We start from the raw sequence: 19,060 nt of genomic DNA on the forward strand, positions 1-19,060 counted from the left end.
GTCTGGTTAACCATCAGGGGGAAGAAATATCTTACATTTCTAGTCAGTTTTCTTGCTGATTTTGTGTTTCTCACTCTGCATGTGAGATTTAACAGCTGCGTGACAAGTTTAAGAAGATGAAATTATTAAACTACTTAACCAAAATAGATGTTACCAATTATTTTGAGATTTTACAATGTAACATCAGCTGAAGAAAATCTCTCCACACCTGAATGTGTGCCAGGTATGTCAAACTCAAATACCAAACTCTTTTTTTAACTATCCTGGAGTAAGCAATCACTGTATACATTTTTTTTTGTTTTTTAAGATTGCTGTAGGATTTTTAATTTGATTTAATTACATTTTTAAAAAGCATTATAAAATATTTTTCTAAAAATGTCTTAGAGGTGTTTCACAAATGTTTTTCCACTTTGTTGTTTTGTCTCCCTTTTTGTTGACTGCATGGATGCTGAATGATATGTTTCACGCTCATTCTATTTGCTCCGTTTGTTCAAATGCTTGTGATAATTTGAGGTTGTGATCTATGGAAAAATGTTTTAACCCTATTGTTCCACTGATGATGCAAAGCAGTTTGAGGTGATCACCAGTCTCAGCAGTGGATTCTTAAAAATTTAAGGTAGTCTCTGTTTGTTCAGAATGTTCTGATGCTGCCATCATACTGGATGAAGGTCTGCTAGACCGAAATGTCGTTTTTTTCACTCAATAAATATGTCGGCAGTCAGCTGGACAGTGTGTGGGAGTTTCTCTTGTCTTTATAATGTAACATCATAAAAAGAGTGATTCATAAAATCCTACCTCTAATGTGTGAGAATTTTAAGACTTTTGTAAGATTCATTTAAGACATGTTAATATGAATTAAGGCCTAATTTTAAGATAGATTAGATCAATGCCTTGTAGGACTTTTTAAGGATGCGCGGGAACCGTTAAACCCTGCACCTTCAACACGATTCTCAGTAACCCCGAGCCTGATTTGTCAACATCAGCTGTGGTTGACTTGAAGGCTCAGCCCCTGGGGGCTTGTGGGTTTAATCCTCTTGTTGTGTCACCGAGGCGCAGATCAGGATGGATGTGGGGAGGACAAAAAAAAAAAAACAAACGGTGGTCACAGGTTGGACCAGGGGCTGAGTTTCCTCGCTGTTGTCCTTCACTGAGACCACATCTGACAGCATGATTCGGAGGAAAGGTTGAAGGCAGAGACAGGTGAGCGAGGGGGATACGAGGCTGACAGCAGAGGAGTAAGCAACAGAGATGGGAGCGAGCGGGAAAAGTAGAAGAGAAACTAAAAGGCCCAGACAGAGGAAAGGGAAGAGAAGTAGAAAGAACGCTGGCGGGCAGATAAGCAGCGAGGGCCAGAATCTCACATGAACACAGCGGATGCACAATTTAGTTTAATATTAAATTACTTAAAGGTCCAGTGCTTTTTTTTGCTTTTTGAGGGGGAAGCAGACCTTCATGCTTGCCTGTTGCCTCACTGTATGCGAGTGTGTGTGTAGGCACTGAGGCAGGAATGTCAAGTATGCACTGGAAAACAAGCAGGGGCCTCCTTTTCAGCCGCTCTGCGAGTAAGACTCTCGACGTAGCTCCAGATTACGGGGCACAACGGACAGGAGATGGCTGCACTTTATACAGCACTGCTTCATATTTGGAGGTATTTACAATGTTATTATGTAATGGCAGCTTCTTGCCGTTACTTCAAAAGATTTCGGCTTATTTGGCATTGGCTGTAAAGAGCGCTTTGCAGCAAATTTTAGACTCTGCAGGCAAAGAATCCATTTAGCACAACATGTAATTAGCAGGTTATTGTGGTGCTGGGATGTTTAGGAGCAGGTCGTTCTGTACAGTAAACTTGAGAGCTTCCCAAGACCCTTAAGTGCAAGAGAAAGGCTCTCTCAGCAGCCACATGAACAATACACACATTCTGCTTCACGTGGGAGACAACTTATGTCACTGGACAATAATGATCCAATTCAGTGCACCAAAATAACGGCGGTACATTGGTCAAACGTTTCTAAGAATGAATACACTATGAAAGTGGCCTTAGGTAAGGCTGGGTGATGAAACAATAATGATGATTAACAATATAATTTTCCTTGATAGAGGTATAAAAAATGTTCAATAGATCGTCCATATAAACCACCCCCACCTGGCAGTCTGTTACAATGCACTGCTCAGCCGCTGGTATACTTAGTCTTTGCTCTGTTGCACAAGTCAGTAAACATACAACTTAGCAGAGGCCAAAGAGTGCATGCTGAAAAATACAATGAACAGTCCATCCACATTCAAGAATATCTCACTCAAACATTCAGGACATCCAGTTTTCATGCTCTCCTCCATCTTTAATGGTGGCCTTGTAATGTTGCTGTTTCAAGTCATTCATCTGGCCGTGGCAGCCATCCGGAGGTTTACGGCTCACAGACTGAAACTAATCTCCACATTCACCCAAACATGAAAACATATCTGTCTGGCCTCGTGTCCCCAGGTCTCTGCCATCCCACAGGGGCTACAGCGGCTCTGTTAGGGCCCAAGGCTCTAGCACTTTGTCCCTGTCTTGCTACGCCCACAGCCCCCTTCCTCCTCCTCCTCCTTCAGGCAGCACCAGCTACCAGGAGACCACACAGCAGGTTGAAGGCACACACACTCAGCTGTTTCCTTTTGTTTCTAAACCCTTTGAGAATCCGTGCGGATACATTTACAAGGCATGTCACTGTGACTGTCCTTAAACCTGTGAAGACGTTTCTGTGAAAGAAGACATGTTACACAGGAAGGAGGCTTATCTTAGGGGAGTGACTGATCTGGCTTGTAATCTCAGAGAATTAGTGGTTTTATTATTAACATGCAGTGTTACTTAACAGATAACGCGTGGAAATTGTGAAAGAAAAGGATGGCCCCTCAGTGGCTGACACCTTGCTTGGGTGTGTGATTGTGTAGTGTGATTGCGGAGTAAAGACAGGAGTGGGGGGGGGGCAGCTCTCAAGGTCTTTCTAATCAGACAGTGAGTTAGTGCAGGGCGGCCTGCTGGCTCCACGGTGCAAAGCCACAGACACAAACACATCCAGGGCCACCACATCTTCCCCTCAGTGACACATCTCAAAAAAAGAAAACAACAATCTGGCCTCTCACACAACCCCACACAGCAGCCTTCATCCATTCATTAACTCCCTGAGCTTTGGAGAAAAAAGGAGCCATTTCCCATCAAAAAGACAAGTCTCGACTTTCGCCAATTCTTAGGAAGATATGAGTAAAAGTACTCCAAAATAACCCCACTCAAAATAACTTTCTTTGTGGCCATTGAGGAACTATGTGGTCATGTTTTTCTCTTGAATCTTTCAACAGGCAACACAGCAGCGTCTTACAGAGTAGCTTAACCCTTTGAAACCTGGAGAAAAAGAAATGTTTTGCAAACAAGAAATAAGCAGATTTAGAAACTTATTTTTAAGCTAGGGAAAAATATCCAGTGGAAAAAAAGAAGAAATATTTGGAAAAACTGTATTTCTAATTATCATAACTAAATATTTTAAACTGTCTGACAGAATTTTAAATATTTTTAAGTGCTTTTTCCAGGTATGTTTCATGTTTGTTTTGTTGTAAAATTTGTTTAAGAAACATTTGACTAATTGCATTAATTAGTAGATTTAGAGAATTGCTTTTTTCGAATCATTGTAATTAGATATTTAAAATTATGTTACATAAATATATCAACGTTAAGCACTTTTCGCCTAGTCTAGTTTGTTTTTTTGTTTTGTAACTAATTTTCAGGTATTTTTCTTCTATTTATTTATTTATTTTACTAGTTTCTTGCTAATTTTGGGGTAATTTCTTCTTTAGTTGCTCATTGCCTTCCTCCCACATTTTTGAAAAAAAATCAAGCCAATTTGCTCAGGTTTCAAAGGGTTAAACACAAAAAGTTAAGTGAAAAACAGGCTTTTAAATCATTCGGTTTGCCACATTCTTTTAAGAAAATAAATGCTCTATGCCCGGCTGTTGAGAAGTGAGGAAAAGAGGTTTATTTTGCCAATCCCTTAAGAGCATAGGAGCTGTGCTTTTTTGGGGGGGGGCGGGGCGGCTAACTAAGTAGGATTCAGAAGAATGGCTGTGTGACCAAAAACCCAAGCAACCTCTCAAGGTACTGAGGAGGCGGGGGAGAGGACCATCGCGCTCTGCTGCCGCCGGAGCCCCAGAGATAAGCAAATTACATACGGAAAGCATGGAGAGACACAGAGGCGTTAATCATCACCCCCGAGATCAAATCTAATCAATTAGAGGTGGCCAGCTGGCACCCGAGCGGAGGCATGTCAGCGACAAATCCGTCTAACAGATCCATCCATCTAGACATCCGCCCATTCAGCCAGCAGCCCCTTCACAGAGGTGAGGTGTGAGGAGGAGCTGTTTGTGGAGGGGAGGCTGAAAGTGAACTGTTTTGGGGGATGAATAACAGGAAAATTTGCAAGTAGGCACTAGAGGAAAATGAAATAGTATCTTTATTTTATCTAGAGTTACAGGGGCAAGAAGTTATACATCAAGTTCAGTTTACTGTCACAAGGAGTACCGCTACCAAAAATAGTTGTTTTCTGTGGGGAGTTTCTACATTCAGAGAAAATAACAATGACGACATCCTCATTCTTTTTTTCTTTTCAATAGATCAGTCCCTCCAAGATTCTTCAAGCTTTTTTGGGATTGTTGCAGCCCAAAATTCACAATTTCATGGCAGCTTTTCTAAAAAAAAAAAAAAAAAAAAAACTGCAGTGCTTGTCCCCAGTTTAAGATTATTTTTTAGGGCTTTTTATTGACAATGCAACTTAAAAGTAACATGATAGAGGGAAGAAAGAGGGGATGGCATGCAGCTAGGGGGCCACAGGTCAGATTCGAACCCAAAACACTGCCAAGGACTCGGCCTGTGCAGGGTGCACCCTTTACCGGGTGAGCTAGAGGTCGCCCTGTTGCAATGTTGCAGACTTTTCCTTAGCAATGCTGCAAAGGCAACAATCAGTGCATAATGAACCAATCTTCTCCACAGCCTTACAGTTTGGTTCAGTCACCAAAATTTAACTGCAAATTTGACCAAACATTTTCCTGTTTCCCGTGTCTTTCACCAATCATTGCATTGAAATAATTCACAAATTCAGAAAAAATGTGCTTTTATTATCACTTTTATTATCACTATCAATTGCAGGAGCAGGTGAAAACTGCAAAAATATTTGCAATTTTATGAAATATGTATTAAAAATCAAATGCTATATGTTCCAGTGATAATAAAAGCACATTTTTTTCTGAATTTGTGATTTATTTCAGTTTTTCAGTCATTTTACAGAGTGTTTGCGTTCCACTACCACATTACAAACTGTGCAAAACATTTCTGCATCTTCACAACCAGAAATAACACGGTAAGTCTGGTGACATTACTGCAATGATTGGTGAAAGACACGGGAAACGGGAAAATGTTTGGTCAAATTTGCAGTTAAATTTTGGTGACTGGACCAAACTGTAAGGTTGTGGAGAAGATTGGTTCATTATGCACTGATTGTTGCCTTTGCAACATATCAAGGCAGCTGATTGATAGTTTTCACTTTGAAAAATGTTCTACATAATTACTGACACATTTTCATCACTACACTTAACCTCATATTATGAGTAGTACTATAATTATTGCTCAAGGCCTAATGGCTTTTGCAGTCCGATGCACCTGCAGAGCAGCCGCCCACTCCTCTGTGTTAGTCTCAGTTTTAACTGTAAGCCTCATGTTTTAGTGTCTTTGCCAGCATCTACCACGATGCACACAGTAAAAGAAATAAAAAGAGTGAGTTAAAATCATAGTTAAATTGTATAATCCCAACACATTATGGATAGCTCCTGCACTGTTTTGATCAGACTAAGCAGCATAACAGGAAGCGAGGCCAGGGTCTGGTCTAACCGAGATTCACCTCTCTTGTCAGAGTTAGGAGCACTGTAGTGGTGAGCAGAAATGAGGGTGCAACAGTTTATCATGCCACTCTACCTGCATCCCTTACAATTAGGTTTACTTTTACAGCCAGTCTGCAATTTGAAGGGGGACAGAGAAGCCATCCCTCTCTGTTCAGGTTTAGACCCAGACACTCTTGTGAAGAGAAGATTCTTAGTTCTCTCTAATAAAACAAGCAAAAAATACAAATGTAGTAGATAAATATTAATAAATAATAAATAAATAAAATGGAAACTCTAAATATTCACCAAAATGCATCACATAACATAGTGTAACTGAGCCAGGAGTTTGAGAAAAGGGCCCTTTAAGTTTGCATTGAGGTAGCTGCAAAGAAACATGGCAGAGGCCATTCGCTTCCTAAACTGGAGGTGCATGCTGTCTCATGGGGGCCTTCCCCGAGTTAAAAACACATAGAGCTTGGAAGCAGGAAGACAAGAAAATATGTCTGAAGAATGACGGCCTATTTGACAAACTATTTAACTTACACAGTTAGTAACAGATCTCACATGACAATATTCAGAACTGAACTTGGATTCATTTTTTTATGAAAAGCCCTTTTAATTCTTTTGATCTGTGAACCCTTACAGACTGCACCACTATAAATAATCGAGCAATATAGACAAATTTGGACTTTAGGAATGCTTGAATGGTAAAGAGCACTTATTTGTTATTATGTTCAATGAAACAGACCGTACCCCTGTTAATAATTAACAAATGGCATTCTGCTTACAACAACTGGATATGATTTCCATTTTTCATGTTTTCCAGTTGTAAAATGTCCTACTTAGTGCAAGCTATATCGTGTTCACTATTTTTCAATAACTAAATCAAAGGGGATTCTTATCAGCTTTTTGTTTATACAGTTGTTAAAAATACAACAAACAAATCAGATGTTTTCTTAAACCCTGCTGGATCCCACGATCGATCATTGCAGCTACACACGATGTGGACAAATGTTTAGAATTTAAAATAATTTTCCATGGGTTTGCACAAGATAACAATGGTCTCAGAAAAAAAAGATGCACAAAACATCTTAAATTTTCCATCAAATGTAAAGCATCATATAGCTGCAATAACATACTGAAACAAGCAATTATAAAATGTAAAAATGTATTATTACTAAGCATTGTGGAAATCTGCAAAGCTAAAACCAGGGTTCAAGAGGTTAAATATCAGTATCTGACTCAAGAAATGTAGTATCAATCAGGCTCTAATGAGCACTTATAAGTCTTCAAAATCAATTTTAAAAATACAGCAGAAAATGCCACAAAATGATCCTCTCTTGCAGGCCGAGTGTGTCTGCGCCCGAGCAATGACAGGAAGCAGTGGAAGTAGGGGAGTTAAAAGAATTGGGTTTTTGCAGGTCATTCACTTGCCTGGCAACAGGCCAAACGGGACAAACTAACACAACATCACAAAGGCACAAAGAGCAAGGGAGTGGGTTCCACCTGCCCCGGCCACCACAGACAGCCCTCAGCTTCACAGGGAGTTTCAGCTGAATCCTGTCTGCTGTCTGTTCCTTATCCGCCCCTCCAGCATAACTGTAGCCTGACAAAAAACACTCCTTAGAGCTGCCCATGCAAATGTAAATGGCCGAGAGTGAAATGTGTGTTTATTTTGGCCCGTGTGATTTGACAAGCGTGAAATTAATTCAAAAAGGTTGGTGAAGGCAGGCGGCGACACAGAAAACAACCCTTTTTCCCGCCTTGATGGGGGCTTTTGAGGGATGTCAATTCCGACCCACAAACCATTTAGCCGCCCTGCGAGCGCAGCTCTGAAGTTGTAAACGGTGTTAGTGTGCCTCCATTCTCACTCTCCCTTCTCTCACATGGCGCATCACACATGGCATTCACACTCGCGCAGTGGTCCCCACGGCGGGCCGACTAGGGGCTACAGACTGATCCTCGGCTGATATGACCTAGTTTCCATTCAAGCCTGTCTCTCTTTGTTCACTCCATGGTGGAGGAGGCTGCAGCCTGTGGAACAAAGGACACAAGCAGCACTTGGGAGCCCTCAAACAAGCTGACCCTGCCCAGATACAGACACCCCGAAAATGGCTCGCAAAGAGCAGTGCTGCTTGGACTCCCACTGTCTGGAAATCTCCTTTTTTTAAACTTTGATCTACCTCTGCTGCAGACGTGGGAGGATAAGCCCCAGTTCCTGCAGCCTTCCACCCATGCTCCCATTCTCCTGGCACAGACTGATGAGACTGATATCATGGAAGTGGGAGAAGGCCTGAGTTATCAATCTAATGGCAGCGGGGACAGGGGGGAGGGAGAGAACTTATTTTATGTTTTCGTTAGGCGGTAGTGGGAAGTTGAGCTGCGTTTCCATCAAACGCTTTTGGTATAGTTCCTTTGGAACCAAAAGTAACACCTCAACCATGTACCTAGAGCCTAGATAACCTAGACTGTGCTCCTGCTCTGCAGACTGGATTGTTGTCATTTATATAAATATCAAATTTGTGCATTGACTCTTTGTCAGGCAAGAGTGGGGGTTAAGTGCTGCTGGAGTGCACAGAAATGATACTTGCCATGTTTCTTCTTCCAAGTGAGGATTAAAATATATGCAATTCATATAATTTGGATGCAAATAATATACATTTTTAAAACACTTGAAGATCCACTCATTAGTTAGCTAATTAGCAGTTAGCCCAGTGAATGTGTCTTTTTTTCAGTCTACAGCTGCTTTTAGAGGCTGAAAATCATTCTTTCATTTTCTGGTTCTAGTTAACCCATGTATGTAAAATTTGTCACAGTATGAACGGTGGTTAAACCAGCCACAACTCAGCTCTGAGCACAGGGTGTTGATTCTCTACTGACCAATGAACAGACTGCATGTTTTTAGCTCCACCTTTTAGTACTGGATCAGTGTGCTAAGTACCCTAAGCAGAGGGCCAAAATGTGGACAGTTCCAAAAGCTACTAAAAGGTACCATCCACAACTTTGCACAATGGAAATACCGAAAGATACACCGGCCATAACTGAGCCAAACTGACCTGCTGGTGGAAGAGCCCCATGAGGGTCCCTGCAGCAGGAGTGGATCCCTACATACAGCTAATTCACTGTGAACAGACACCTTGCAGAGATAATCTGCCTCAAAGAATTAGTTGTGGGTTTAATAATACCTTTGCACGCATTCCGGTAGTACAAGGACATCAGCAAGTTTAAAAAGCACACACAACCAAGCAGTTGTGTCTGGCATTCCCTTGTATTAAATGTACCTGAAGACTCAATTACAGAACCCTCCATTTAACAGCGAAGCTGTGAACACACCATTTAGTCTTTAATGACCCAACTGCTACAGCACCTCCACCCCAAAAAAGGCACATCTGTACAAGCCAGACAAATTATGCTTCAAGGGCAACAGCAGCATTTTAATAAGGACCTGCGACTGTTGCTGGTTTCGTCAAATCTGCCAAATGAGGCACAAAATTGTTTGAGGTAGAGCGGTGCAGAAGGCTGATGAATGAATGCAGCTCTGCAAGAGACGGCAAGGGAAGAACGTGCAATCTCTGCACACCCAATATCACAGAATCTGATGAGGACAAGGGCGGTTATCTGCAGCCAGCCCAGGAGAGAAAAAATGAGCACATGGAGGGAAATAAACCAGGGAGAATGGAAGAAAAGGAAAGGAACGTGAGGCACAATTGAGGGTACAAAGACAGACAAAACCAATGGTGCTAAAGCAGCAGAAACAGAACTAAAGGGCCTATTATGTATTGTGTTCTGTGCCCCTACAAACTGTGGCATTTTTGCTCCATTTTGAACCCCCTGAAACCTGTTCAAATTGGCCTGGTTTCTTTAGAAAACATGGAAAGAATAAGCAATTCAAAAATAAATGACCCAGATATTATCAAGAACTTATTAATATAGTGTTCTGGACATCTTTCCCTAGCTTTTAGAACATTTTCTAAATCTACTAATTTGTTGCAATTTGAAAGACATTTCTTGCTGAGCTGCTCATTACATTTTCTCCATGTTTTTGAAAGAATTCAAATCAATTTTGCAACAGTGATGTTTGCAACAGGTTTCAGAGGTTTAAAACACTAAAGCATGCACAAAAGCAAAACTCCCAAATAGATCCCTGAGGGACGCCGTTTTTAAAAGAGTAAGTAGCACCTTACCTGCATGTGTTCTGTTGAGCTACTGCTCAGCTCGTCCCCAGACTCGGAGTCGTTATGAAGCTTGTTCAACCGATCCCCAGGCAACTCGCTCGGCGGGGACGTCTTGTCACTGTCTGGACTTTTGCTGTGGTTGTTCCCCACCTTGAGCGGAGGTGAGTCTGCCCGTGTCCTTGGCAACGTGGAATTGTTGGCATGGTGGTGGTTGTTGTTGTTGTGAAGAAGCACCAGTTCGGCTACCACTTTGCAGTGATGTGGACTCATGTTCTGGTTAGCATCCTTGGACAGAACAGGCGGTGTGACGCGGTCAGAGGATGGCGACGGGGTGGAGGAGGGCGACGGACGCCCGAAGCTGGACATTTCCGGCTGGGCTCTGTTGAGGTTTTCATTTGAAGCCCTGCAGATATCCAAAACAGTTGGCTTTGCCCTCAACGTTGGCTTCTGTGGGGGCATGAGCGCCCGGCGCACCTCCCTGACGTACTGCGCCGGCACATAAAAAGCCTTTGTTCCCTCCTCCTTCCTCACTTGCCACCAGTCCTCGTTGGTCTTCTTCACCAGCATGTAGCACTCTCCCTGGCGGATGGTCACCATTTTGTCTTTGGCCTTGTACTCGTAGTCGTACTCCACCTCGATGTAGATCTGGCCCGGGGCGATGGACAGCCCCTCCCTGTCAGCCATGGTTGCCGGAACAAGCACTTGAACTCTGATCTCAGCTGCTCAGCGACTGAGGCCTGGAGGGCTCCTCATGTCTGACTGCGGGAACTGCTGGACTGCAGGAGTTTACACAGACAGAGGACAGGAGTTTTTTCAGTTAAATGTCACAAGCTGTATTTTTAACCTTTAGCAAGCTCAGAGACATGAACATACACCCACCAAACCACACAAAAACATGCTCCCGTTTCATCGTACAAAGCTCCAAGTCCGTCACACCTCACCGAACTACTCACCTGATTACCACAACCACAAAGTGCTACTGCTGTAACACACTCGCATTATGATGTCATCTACTACAAGGACTTACTCAATTTGTGAGTCGAGTTAAGAGCACCACATGACAACTCCTCCCTCTGATCATCAAAAACCACAACACACAGTCAACACTGATTGCTCTGGTAACTGACACCAGTGCTAAGGATATCCAGCCCTGTAACCTGATCGCCCTCTGCGGAGCTAAAGGTGATGACAACATGACCCTGCGTGCGATCCAGTGACTACAATGACTCCCCGGAGCGTACATTCCCTCAGAGACTGCATCCAAAAATAAAGTGTCGATTCAAAGAGTTCGCCTCTGCAGTTTGGCATCATAATTCATTAATGCGGCTACAAGACACAGTCAGAAACCTTTAAAAAGCTTCGGGTGATCCTCTCCATTTATTATACACAGTGTGAGTCAGAGGACAGCTGGGCTGCCGCCATTCCTGCAGGGTTTGTTTTGGGATGTCATTGATCTGTCTGTCAGAGGCAGTGGTGGAATGTCACCAAGTAAATTTACTCAAGTACTGTACTGAATTACAAATTTCAGGTACTTTACTGGATTATTTTCTTTTCGTGTCAATTTAAACTTACTCCACTACATTTCAGAGGGAAATACTGAATTTTTTACTACACTTTTTTCACCTGACAGATGTGGTTACTTTACAGATTAAGATTTTGCATAAAAAAACATTAGGAGTTTTATAAATTATGATGTTTTGTTATAAATGAAATTACCAAACAGTTAATACAAGTACAGCTGCAAAGATTAGTTGATTAATCAATTAGTCTATTGACACAAAATTAATGCCAAATACTTTGATAAACATTTAAGTCTTTTTCTTCTGTCTTTTTTTATATAAATATTTTTGAGTTTCTCTTTTTTTTAATAATTTTGAGTTTGGGGGTGTTTTTTTTTAAATTTATTGTTTGTTTGTTTTGTTTTTTTTATATATATAATTTTGAGTGCTGGGGTGTTTTTAATTAAAAAGGTTTTCGGCATGTTTTTCTATTGTTTTGAATAGTTCAGAATTTTTACATTTTCCTTCATTGGGTATTTTCACTTTTAATACTTTACACTTTTTTCCTGAATATACTTACTTACTTTAACTCAACTGCAATTTTTTAGTGCAGCACTTTTACTTGTAACCAAGTATTTCTACAGTGTGGTACTTTTACTTAAGTAAAGGATCTGAATACCTCATCCACCACTGGTGAGAGTCTCTCTTCGTCAGTTAACCTAAATAAATACCAGGGCGCTCCCAAAGCAGAGGAGCTGCTACAGAGCTGCAGCTCCCCTCATATCAAATTCTCCCTCATCCTCCCTGAAATAGCAGCCGCCATGGACTGACATCCTGGAAGTGCAGGCGGTAAAAGCAGGTGCTTTTAGTGAGGCGTGAGAACACGCCGCTCAATCTATAAGAGGCCCATCCTTATGTAAAGGAATATGTACACACACTGAAGCTCAGACTGACAGATACGCACCCAGAATAGATTTACGGTGGCGAGAGCTGTCTGGGCCGGAGCGGGAGCCCCTGAGAGATGTTCATAATGGGCTTAAATTGTTTCTGTTTTATCTGTTTCAAAACCACACACACACACACAGTGTTACATCATACATAGTGTGTGTGCCGACAGCAGCCCAGTCCAGGCCTGTTCCGATACAAGCTGCAGCCATGATGTCAACGCACACGTGTCCCAGCCTTTATGAATGACTGTCTCACAAGGAACAGTCACTATCTGTTTCAATTTATGTATGCGTGTTGTAAATCAGTCGCAAATCCTCATGTGACCCCACCTCCAACGCCACGCAGACACCATCTACACATCACACCATCACCATCACCATCAGGTGCCAGAGACGCAGTCAGGAGTCTGTCAGAGCTTTAAGTCACGCACATGATAACAGCACTGTCACTGATGGTGCATGACAGCCACTGTCCCGACCTTAGCACCGCAGCTTCACACTGCTACTGCACTGAAGTAAATATGGACTGTGTTTAGCTGTGTTCAAAGATAAATGATAAAACCTGTAATAAGTGATATGACAGTGCCAGAGTGTGAGAATGCCACGCTGTTAGTTTGTCCAAAGATAACTTTATCTGCTGGATTAACTATCCTCTTCATACTTAGTATCTGAAGATTAAGCCTCCCAAATATACACCAGTATAACCACACCACGTCCCACACAGTGTCAGAGAGCTGACTACTGAAGTGGCAAGCCAGAAAAAGCAAGCATATGATGAAATGATTCGGATGTGGAGTAACTTTGTCTTCTGGAGGCTTATCGAAACCTTTAAAAGCAGACTGAAGCTGGCTGGAGATCAAGCGTGACATCATTCACCTTTGCAGGGGCCCGCAGCTGAGTCACAAAAACTTACTGTTAACCATAAATTATACCTGACTCCACTGGCACAATACAGCAGAAATTTACAGCTCCACTCCCCCCCTCACCTCTCTCTCTTTCTCTCTCTCAGCTGCTGTGGAGTTCTGGCAGACGACCCGAGAGAGTAAATTTTGCTGCAATGGAATCGCCGCATGGTGTCAGAGGAAAGTGAAGTCTCAGAGGAGTGCGCCAGCCAACTTGTTGCTCTGTGGAGACTCAAAGGACGCCGCTCATGTTTAAAAAAGGCTTGGCACTGCAGTGACAGAACAACATTTATCTGTCTATATTAAACAAACCCCGCTGTATTTTTTTTTACTATTTAGGAATTGATCAATAGTTTCCAAAATAGGGCCCAAGTTGACAAAAACAGTATGATAGCTGTTTTTGATTAAATTGTAATGTGCATTATCATGGCATTTGTTGATGCTTTTTAAGCCAGATTTTATTTCACCCCAAATACAACAATTAAAAAGCTTTAAACTAACCCTTTGAAACTTTGAGTGACATCACTTTTTGTGTGCTGCTTTCAGATGCCTTTTACAATTATTTAAACCTTTGAACCTCAATCAAATTGGTGAAATCTCTCAAAAACATGGGAAAAAAAGGCAATGAGCTCTGTGATTAGAAATGTTGAATGTATTGCTAGAAATTAGTAGATTTAGAAAATTATTTCTTAAAAGCTAGGGAAAATGTCTTGGGGAAATGAGAAAGAAGCTGTGGAAAAATATCTAAGTAAAAAAATAAAAAGCTAGGGAAAAATATATAGGTGAAAAAAGAAAAAATTTGGGTAAAAATATTAAGATGGAAATTCTTTATTAAAAAGCTATGGAAAAATATCGAGGGCAAAAGGAAAAAAAGTTGGAGAGAACTATTTATAATTATCCCAATTACATATCCAAAATTATGTTATAGATTTTAATTGAATTTTAATTGGATTTTTAAAATTTAATGTATTTATTTATTTACTTTTTTAAAACTTTTTTCTACTAACTTTCAGGTAATTTCCTTGTACTTTTCACTAATTTCTTGCAAATTTTTAAGTCATGTCTCCTTTAATTTGATATAGCCTTTTCTCCATGTTTTTAAAAAAATCAAGTCAGTCTGTTCTGGTGTCAAAGGGCTAACATACTAACTTTTTTAAACTTCACTGTTTCACTTGATCTTTCACATCAACCATTATGTAGATTTTGTTGCTGATATAGTTCATCTGCAGGCGGATATCTCAAGCTACAGAAAACCTCAACCAATAGAACTGATAACAGATGAGGTGACCATTATGGTGGAAAATATTAACTATGCTTGAGCCTCTTGCCAACCTGGCTTTGTAATGACATGCCTCTGTTGCATGACATGAAACATGTAGAAATTGGTGTCATGTGGTTAAAAAAAACACACTTGTATGAATTGCAGTGTGGCAAAGCACTGTGTAGCATTCAAACTGGCACTAAACCAGGGGTGCAGCCGCAGAAAATGAAGGCATGCATGCATGCATTAACTCAGAGATCACGACCTGGGCTTTTGTCTGCATACATCTGCAGACCAGCCACTGTAGCAGCAAAACACCCTGAGACTCGGACTGCCTTTGTCCCTGTGCTGCTTCATTCAAAACAGATGTGGCCGAGCAGCATCCACTCCAACATGTGCTGCTGCTGCTCCTGCTGCTGCATTTCACTCCTTCTATGCGGCGCATTTGCTGCGTATGTGGCTCTGCGCTGCATGAAAACACTGTTCCTTTGTAACCATGCAATGTAAAAGCCCTGAAAACAAGCAGCTTGGGTCTGTAAACCGTGAGGGCTAAGCGGCCAGAGCATGCCTGGGGCGGGTGGCGGTGGTGAGGAGGGGGCATATAGGTGGGGGGCAGGGTCCCTTCCAGACCCGCAGACTGCAGAAATACAACACAAAGGAGTTTAATCCATGTGCATTCACAACAAAGGACTCGGACTCGACATCACAGAGGATTCCCAGGAGCGAGGGACGGGCAGGGACGTGCCTGCCGGAGAAAGCCCCCCCCGAAACGGGGACAAATTGGCCAAACACACCGCGAGAAAATAAGCTCACCAATTCAGTAGGTGCGTGCCACACAGGCTGATGCTATCACGTGGAATGTTAATTACCCAGCTGTTAAGACAAACCACAGCTAAAACAATGTCAATATCAACACTGTTTTATCAGAAGGAAACATTTGAGTGACAATTTCCCGAGGCTTCGTGCCCTGGACAAAAGCACTGCAGGTTCACTCAGATACAAACCCTCCGCTCTGCAACAGCGTGCATAGCAACAAAGTAACTCCGACAGAAGCCAATAGCCTCGCGCTGACCAGGCGACGGAAAAGACACAAAAAACAGAGACATACTGACCTTTAAAAACTCCAGTGGCGTGTCTCGGTGTTCTTCGTCGACCGTGAAGGTAGTTAGGAGCAACTTTTCCCACCTATTTCAGTGTCGGCTGCTCCAACTCAGTCCGCCGCAGACCTCCAGTCAGTGGGTCTGTTCGCAATCCCCCGCCTCTCCGCGCGCGGTCAAGTCTGCGGCGGCAACACGCGCAATATCCGGTCACATCCTTCAAAGTAAAGGCATTAATCGATGAACCGCTTGGCTGTTTTATTTGGGGCTCGGAGCAGCTGAAAACAATTAATGAAATATTAAACAAAATGCTGTGAGATATATATTAAAATGTATTTCTATCAAATTATCTACTTTTTATGGAAAGCATGTTGGTTATAATTTTCCATTTTTTTAACGTGTTGAAAGGGTTAACTTTCATTATTTCATGTAGTGTAGTTCTGTTGCTGATTATGATGATAATTTGTTTTAATTAATCAAAGCATGAAGCAGTCTCCAAATGCCTATCCACAAGAACGAGAAAATCTATATCTATTATCTATAGTTTACTATGTGTTACTTTTTTATGGTCCCAAAATGATCCATTCATGCTGGCTCTGTAAAACTGCTGAAATACTTAAATACCTCTTAAGAATTAGCCTTTCTCTCCATCTCTCCCTCAATATATATATATATATATATATATATATATATATATATATATATATATAGCATATTTTTAAACTGAGAAAAGGTGGTGGGTATCTTACCTTTTCTTTTAGCAATTTTCAAAATGTCCAATTCTAGTAGTGAAGCATTTGTTTAACAAAAAAATCCCTGTCATCATTCTTCATAACTGATAATAATAAGAGCTATTGTCAAACCATGAAACTATAGTACTCTCTACAACATTTACCGAATCAAACAATGTCAGACAGATGCAACATTATATATTAGCCTATTACACATTTTAAAGTTATTGTCTCCATATTTGATCAAATGTTGCTATTGTTAAATACAAAATTTCCACGCACCAATGGGCTTTGGTTATCTTGTTTTGGGAATAGCTTGTCTTATTTTGAAGGTAAGTTCCAGTAATATCCGGTTGTAGTCTGTATGCTTCCCTTCGGCTTGACGCAGTTGTGGTCCTTCACCCAGCAGACGCTGGTCTGTCGCTCACCCCACCCCGTCTGTCAGCGCTGATAGACGGCGTCCAGATCTCCGCGGCCGGCCTGCCCCCTCCAGGTTCAACACCTAACTGTCCGGTGCTTCTCAACATGGGATCCACGGACACGCAGGGGACTCTAGCAGAATCTCACGGGATTCCCTGTTTAATCTGGAATAGTTTAAATTTCACTTTCGTTTATCTCGCTGAAAAAATCATTGCAAGTAGACTATAAGAATGACTATTACAACAACCTTTATGCCCTCAGACTTAAGTCAATAATTCTCATTATTTAATGGGATTATTATTTTCCTAATCTTAAAAGCACATAACATTATTAAAATTAGTAGGATAAACATGTAAAGATGCCCCCCCTCTCCTCAGCCCAGCTCTATCTGGCAATCACAGCAGGGAGTTTCACCATCCAAGCATCATCATGAATGATTTAGTGCTCGGATGATCCAGGAACACAGCGAGTCTTCAACGGAGAACACTCACACTATGGAGGGACTGAAATCAGCCTCAGGCGATAATACTCCATGTTTACATTATTTCAGAATAATACATGAACATCCGCACCTTAATTTAATCACATCACTTCTCATTGTGTATTAGCATATATGTGTAAAGCACACTCTGTTGGTGTAAGGAGGTAAGTGGCAGACATGAGGAGCAATGTTGATTTCAGTGACTTTCAGTACTGTTTTGCCATCTAAGGAATAATAATGTGACTGTTTAGGAAGTGGAAATGATCAAAATTAAACACAACACAGAGCTCATTAGTAAGTTTTTGTCTGATTATCCTGTCATTCATTTTCATTCAAAATGTTTTTAATTAGGTGTTTCAAGGTTTTCTATTTATTTTCTAAGAGCCTTAACTCATTTCACACTTAGCAATCTTTGTAAAAAAAAACAACTGCCTAGTGTTCGAACACAAACTTCTGTTTAACATGAAGTGCTTCATTAAACATTAAAATCTATACTCCTATATTAAAGTAACCTAGAACTACCATCCAGTGGTTGCATGCCTTTGCACACCAGTTGACCTTTGACCACCAAATTCTAATTAGCTCATTCTGGAGTCCCAATCAATGTTTGTGCCGAATTTGAGGAAACTCTCTTGACGCCTTCTTCAGATATTGCATTCACAAGAATAGGACAGACACACACAAAGTCACAGTGACCTTGACCTTTGACCACTTAAGTCTAATTAGTTCAGTGTTGAGCCAAATTAGAAAAAACAAAATCTTCAGTAGTTCTTGTGATATTACGTTCACAAGATAGAAACAGACAAGGTTACAGTGACCTTGACCTTTGACCTATGACCACCAAAATCTAATTAGTTCATCCTTGAGTCCAAATGAACATTTTTGCCAAATATGTAAAAATCCCTTGAATTATTCTTGATATTGAGTTCACAAGAATGAGACATACAAGGTTACAGAGACCTTGACCTTTGACTTATGACCACCAAAATCTAATTAGTTAATCCTTGAGTCCAAGTGAATGCTTGTGCTACATTTGAAGAAATTCCCTTCAGGCGTTCTTGAGATCGTGCATTCATGAAAATGAGACGGACAAGTTTATAGCGACCTTGATCTTTGCACTATGACCTCCTAAATCTGGTTAGTTCATCCTTGAGTCCAAGTGAACATTTGACATTGTTGAGATATTGCACTCACAAGAATGGGATGCCATTCTGCCAGTGCAGAGGCATAAAAAACAGCTGTCTGACTCTATCCTCTCATAGTAGTAAAATACATAAACACAATAAGGTTTCCAATTTAAATTTATTATCTCTAGAGGGAAAACATGTCAAAGTTCAATGTGGGTAGAAAACTCTTATGGAAACAGTCATACAGTGTTTTTGGTCTGAGTTTTTGTAAGGCACATATCCTGGATATACTGTACAGGCACTTAATTATTTAAGTGACTTCTCAAATCCAAAAGTATATTCTTTTTAATTCTACAATTTCATTTAGCAGACGCTTTTATCCGCTTTTAAAGTGAATAGCATAATATGCATGTTTTGCAAAAAGTTCTGCAAAACATTAACTATTGCTTTTAGTGTAAGGGATGAAAACTCTTTATTCAAAGGATTTTTTTTTTTTTAAGTAAATATTCCTTTGAAAGCTTT

The 19,060-nt window shown here is 41.1% G+C and overlaps 1 protein-coding gene across 10 annotated transcripts in view; it reads right to left on the reverse strand.

The window, feature by feature from the left end:
• Nucleotides 1–15,920, reverse strand: part of arhgap12b (Rho GTPase activating protein 12b) — a 75,318-nt gene extending 59,398 nt beyond the window's left edge. For all 10 annotated transcript variants that reach the window (XM_042510427.1, XM_042510426.1, XM_042510425.1 and 7 more), the window contains exons 1-2: nucleotides 15,795–15,920; nucleotides 10,083–10,849 (exon numbers count right to left, since the gene is read on the reverse strand). In XM_042510427.1, the coding sequence (XP_042366361.1) occupies nucleotides 10,083–10,757 (675 nt within the window). In that variant the 5' untranslated portion in view covers nucleotides 10,758–10,849; nucleotides 15,795–15,920. The remainder of the gene's footprint in view (nucleotides 1–10,082; nucleotides 10,850–15,794) is intronic.
• Nucleotides 15,921–19,060: the final 3,140 nt, after the last annotated feature.

This window comes from Plectropomus leopardus, chromosome 21 (assembly GCF_008729295.1).
Source record: "Plectropomus leopardus isolate mb chromosome 21, YSFRI_Pleo_2.0, whole genome shotgun sequence".
NCBI classification, from domain to species: domain Eukaryota; kingdom Metazoa; phylum Chordata; class Actinopteri; order Perciformes; family Serranidae; genus Plectropomus; species Plectropomus leopardus.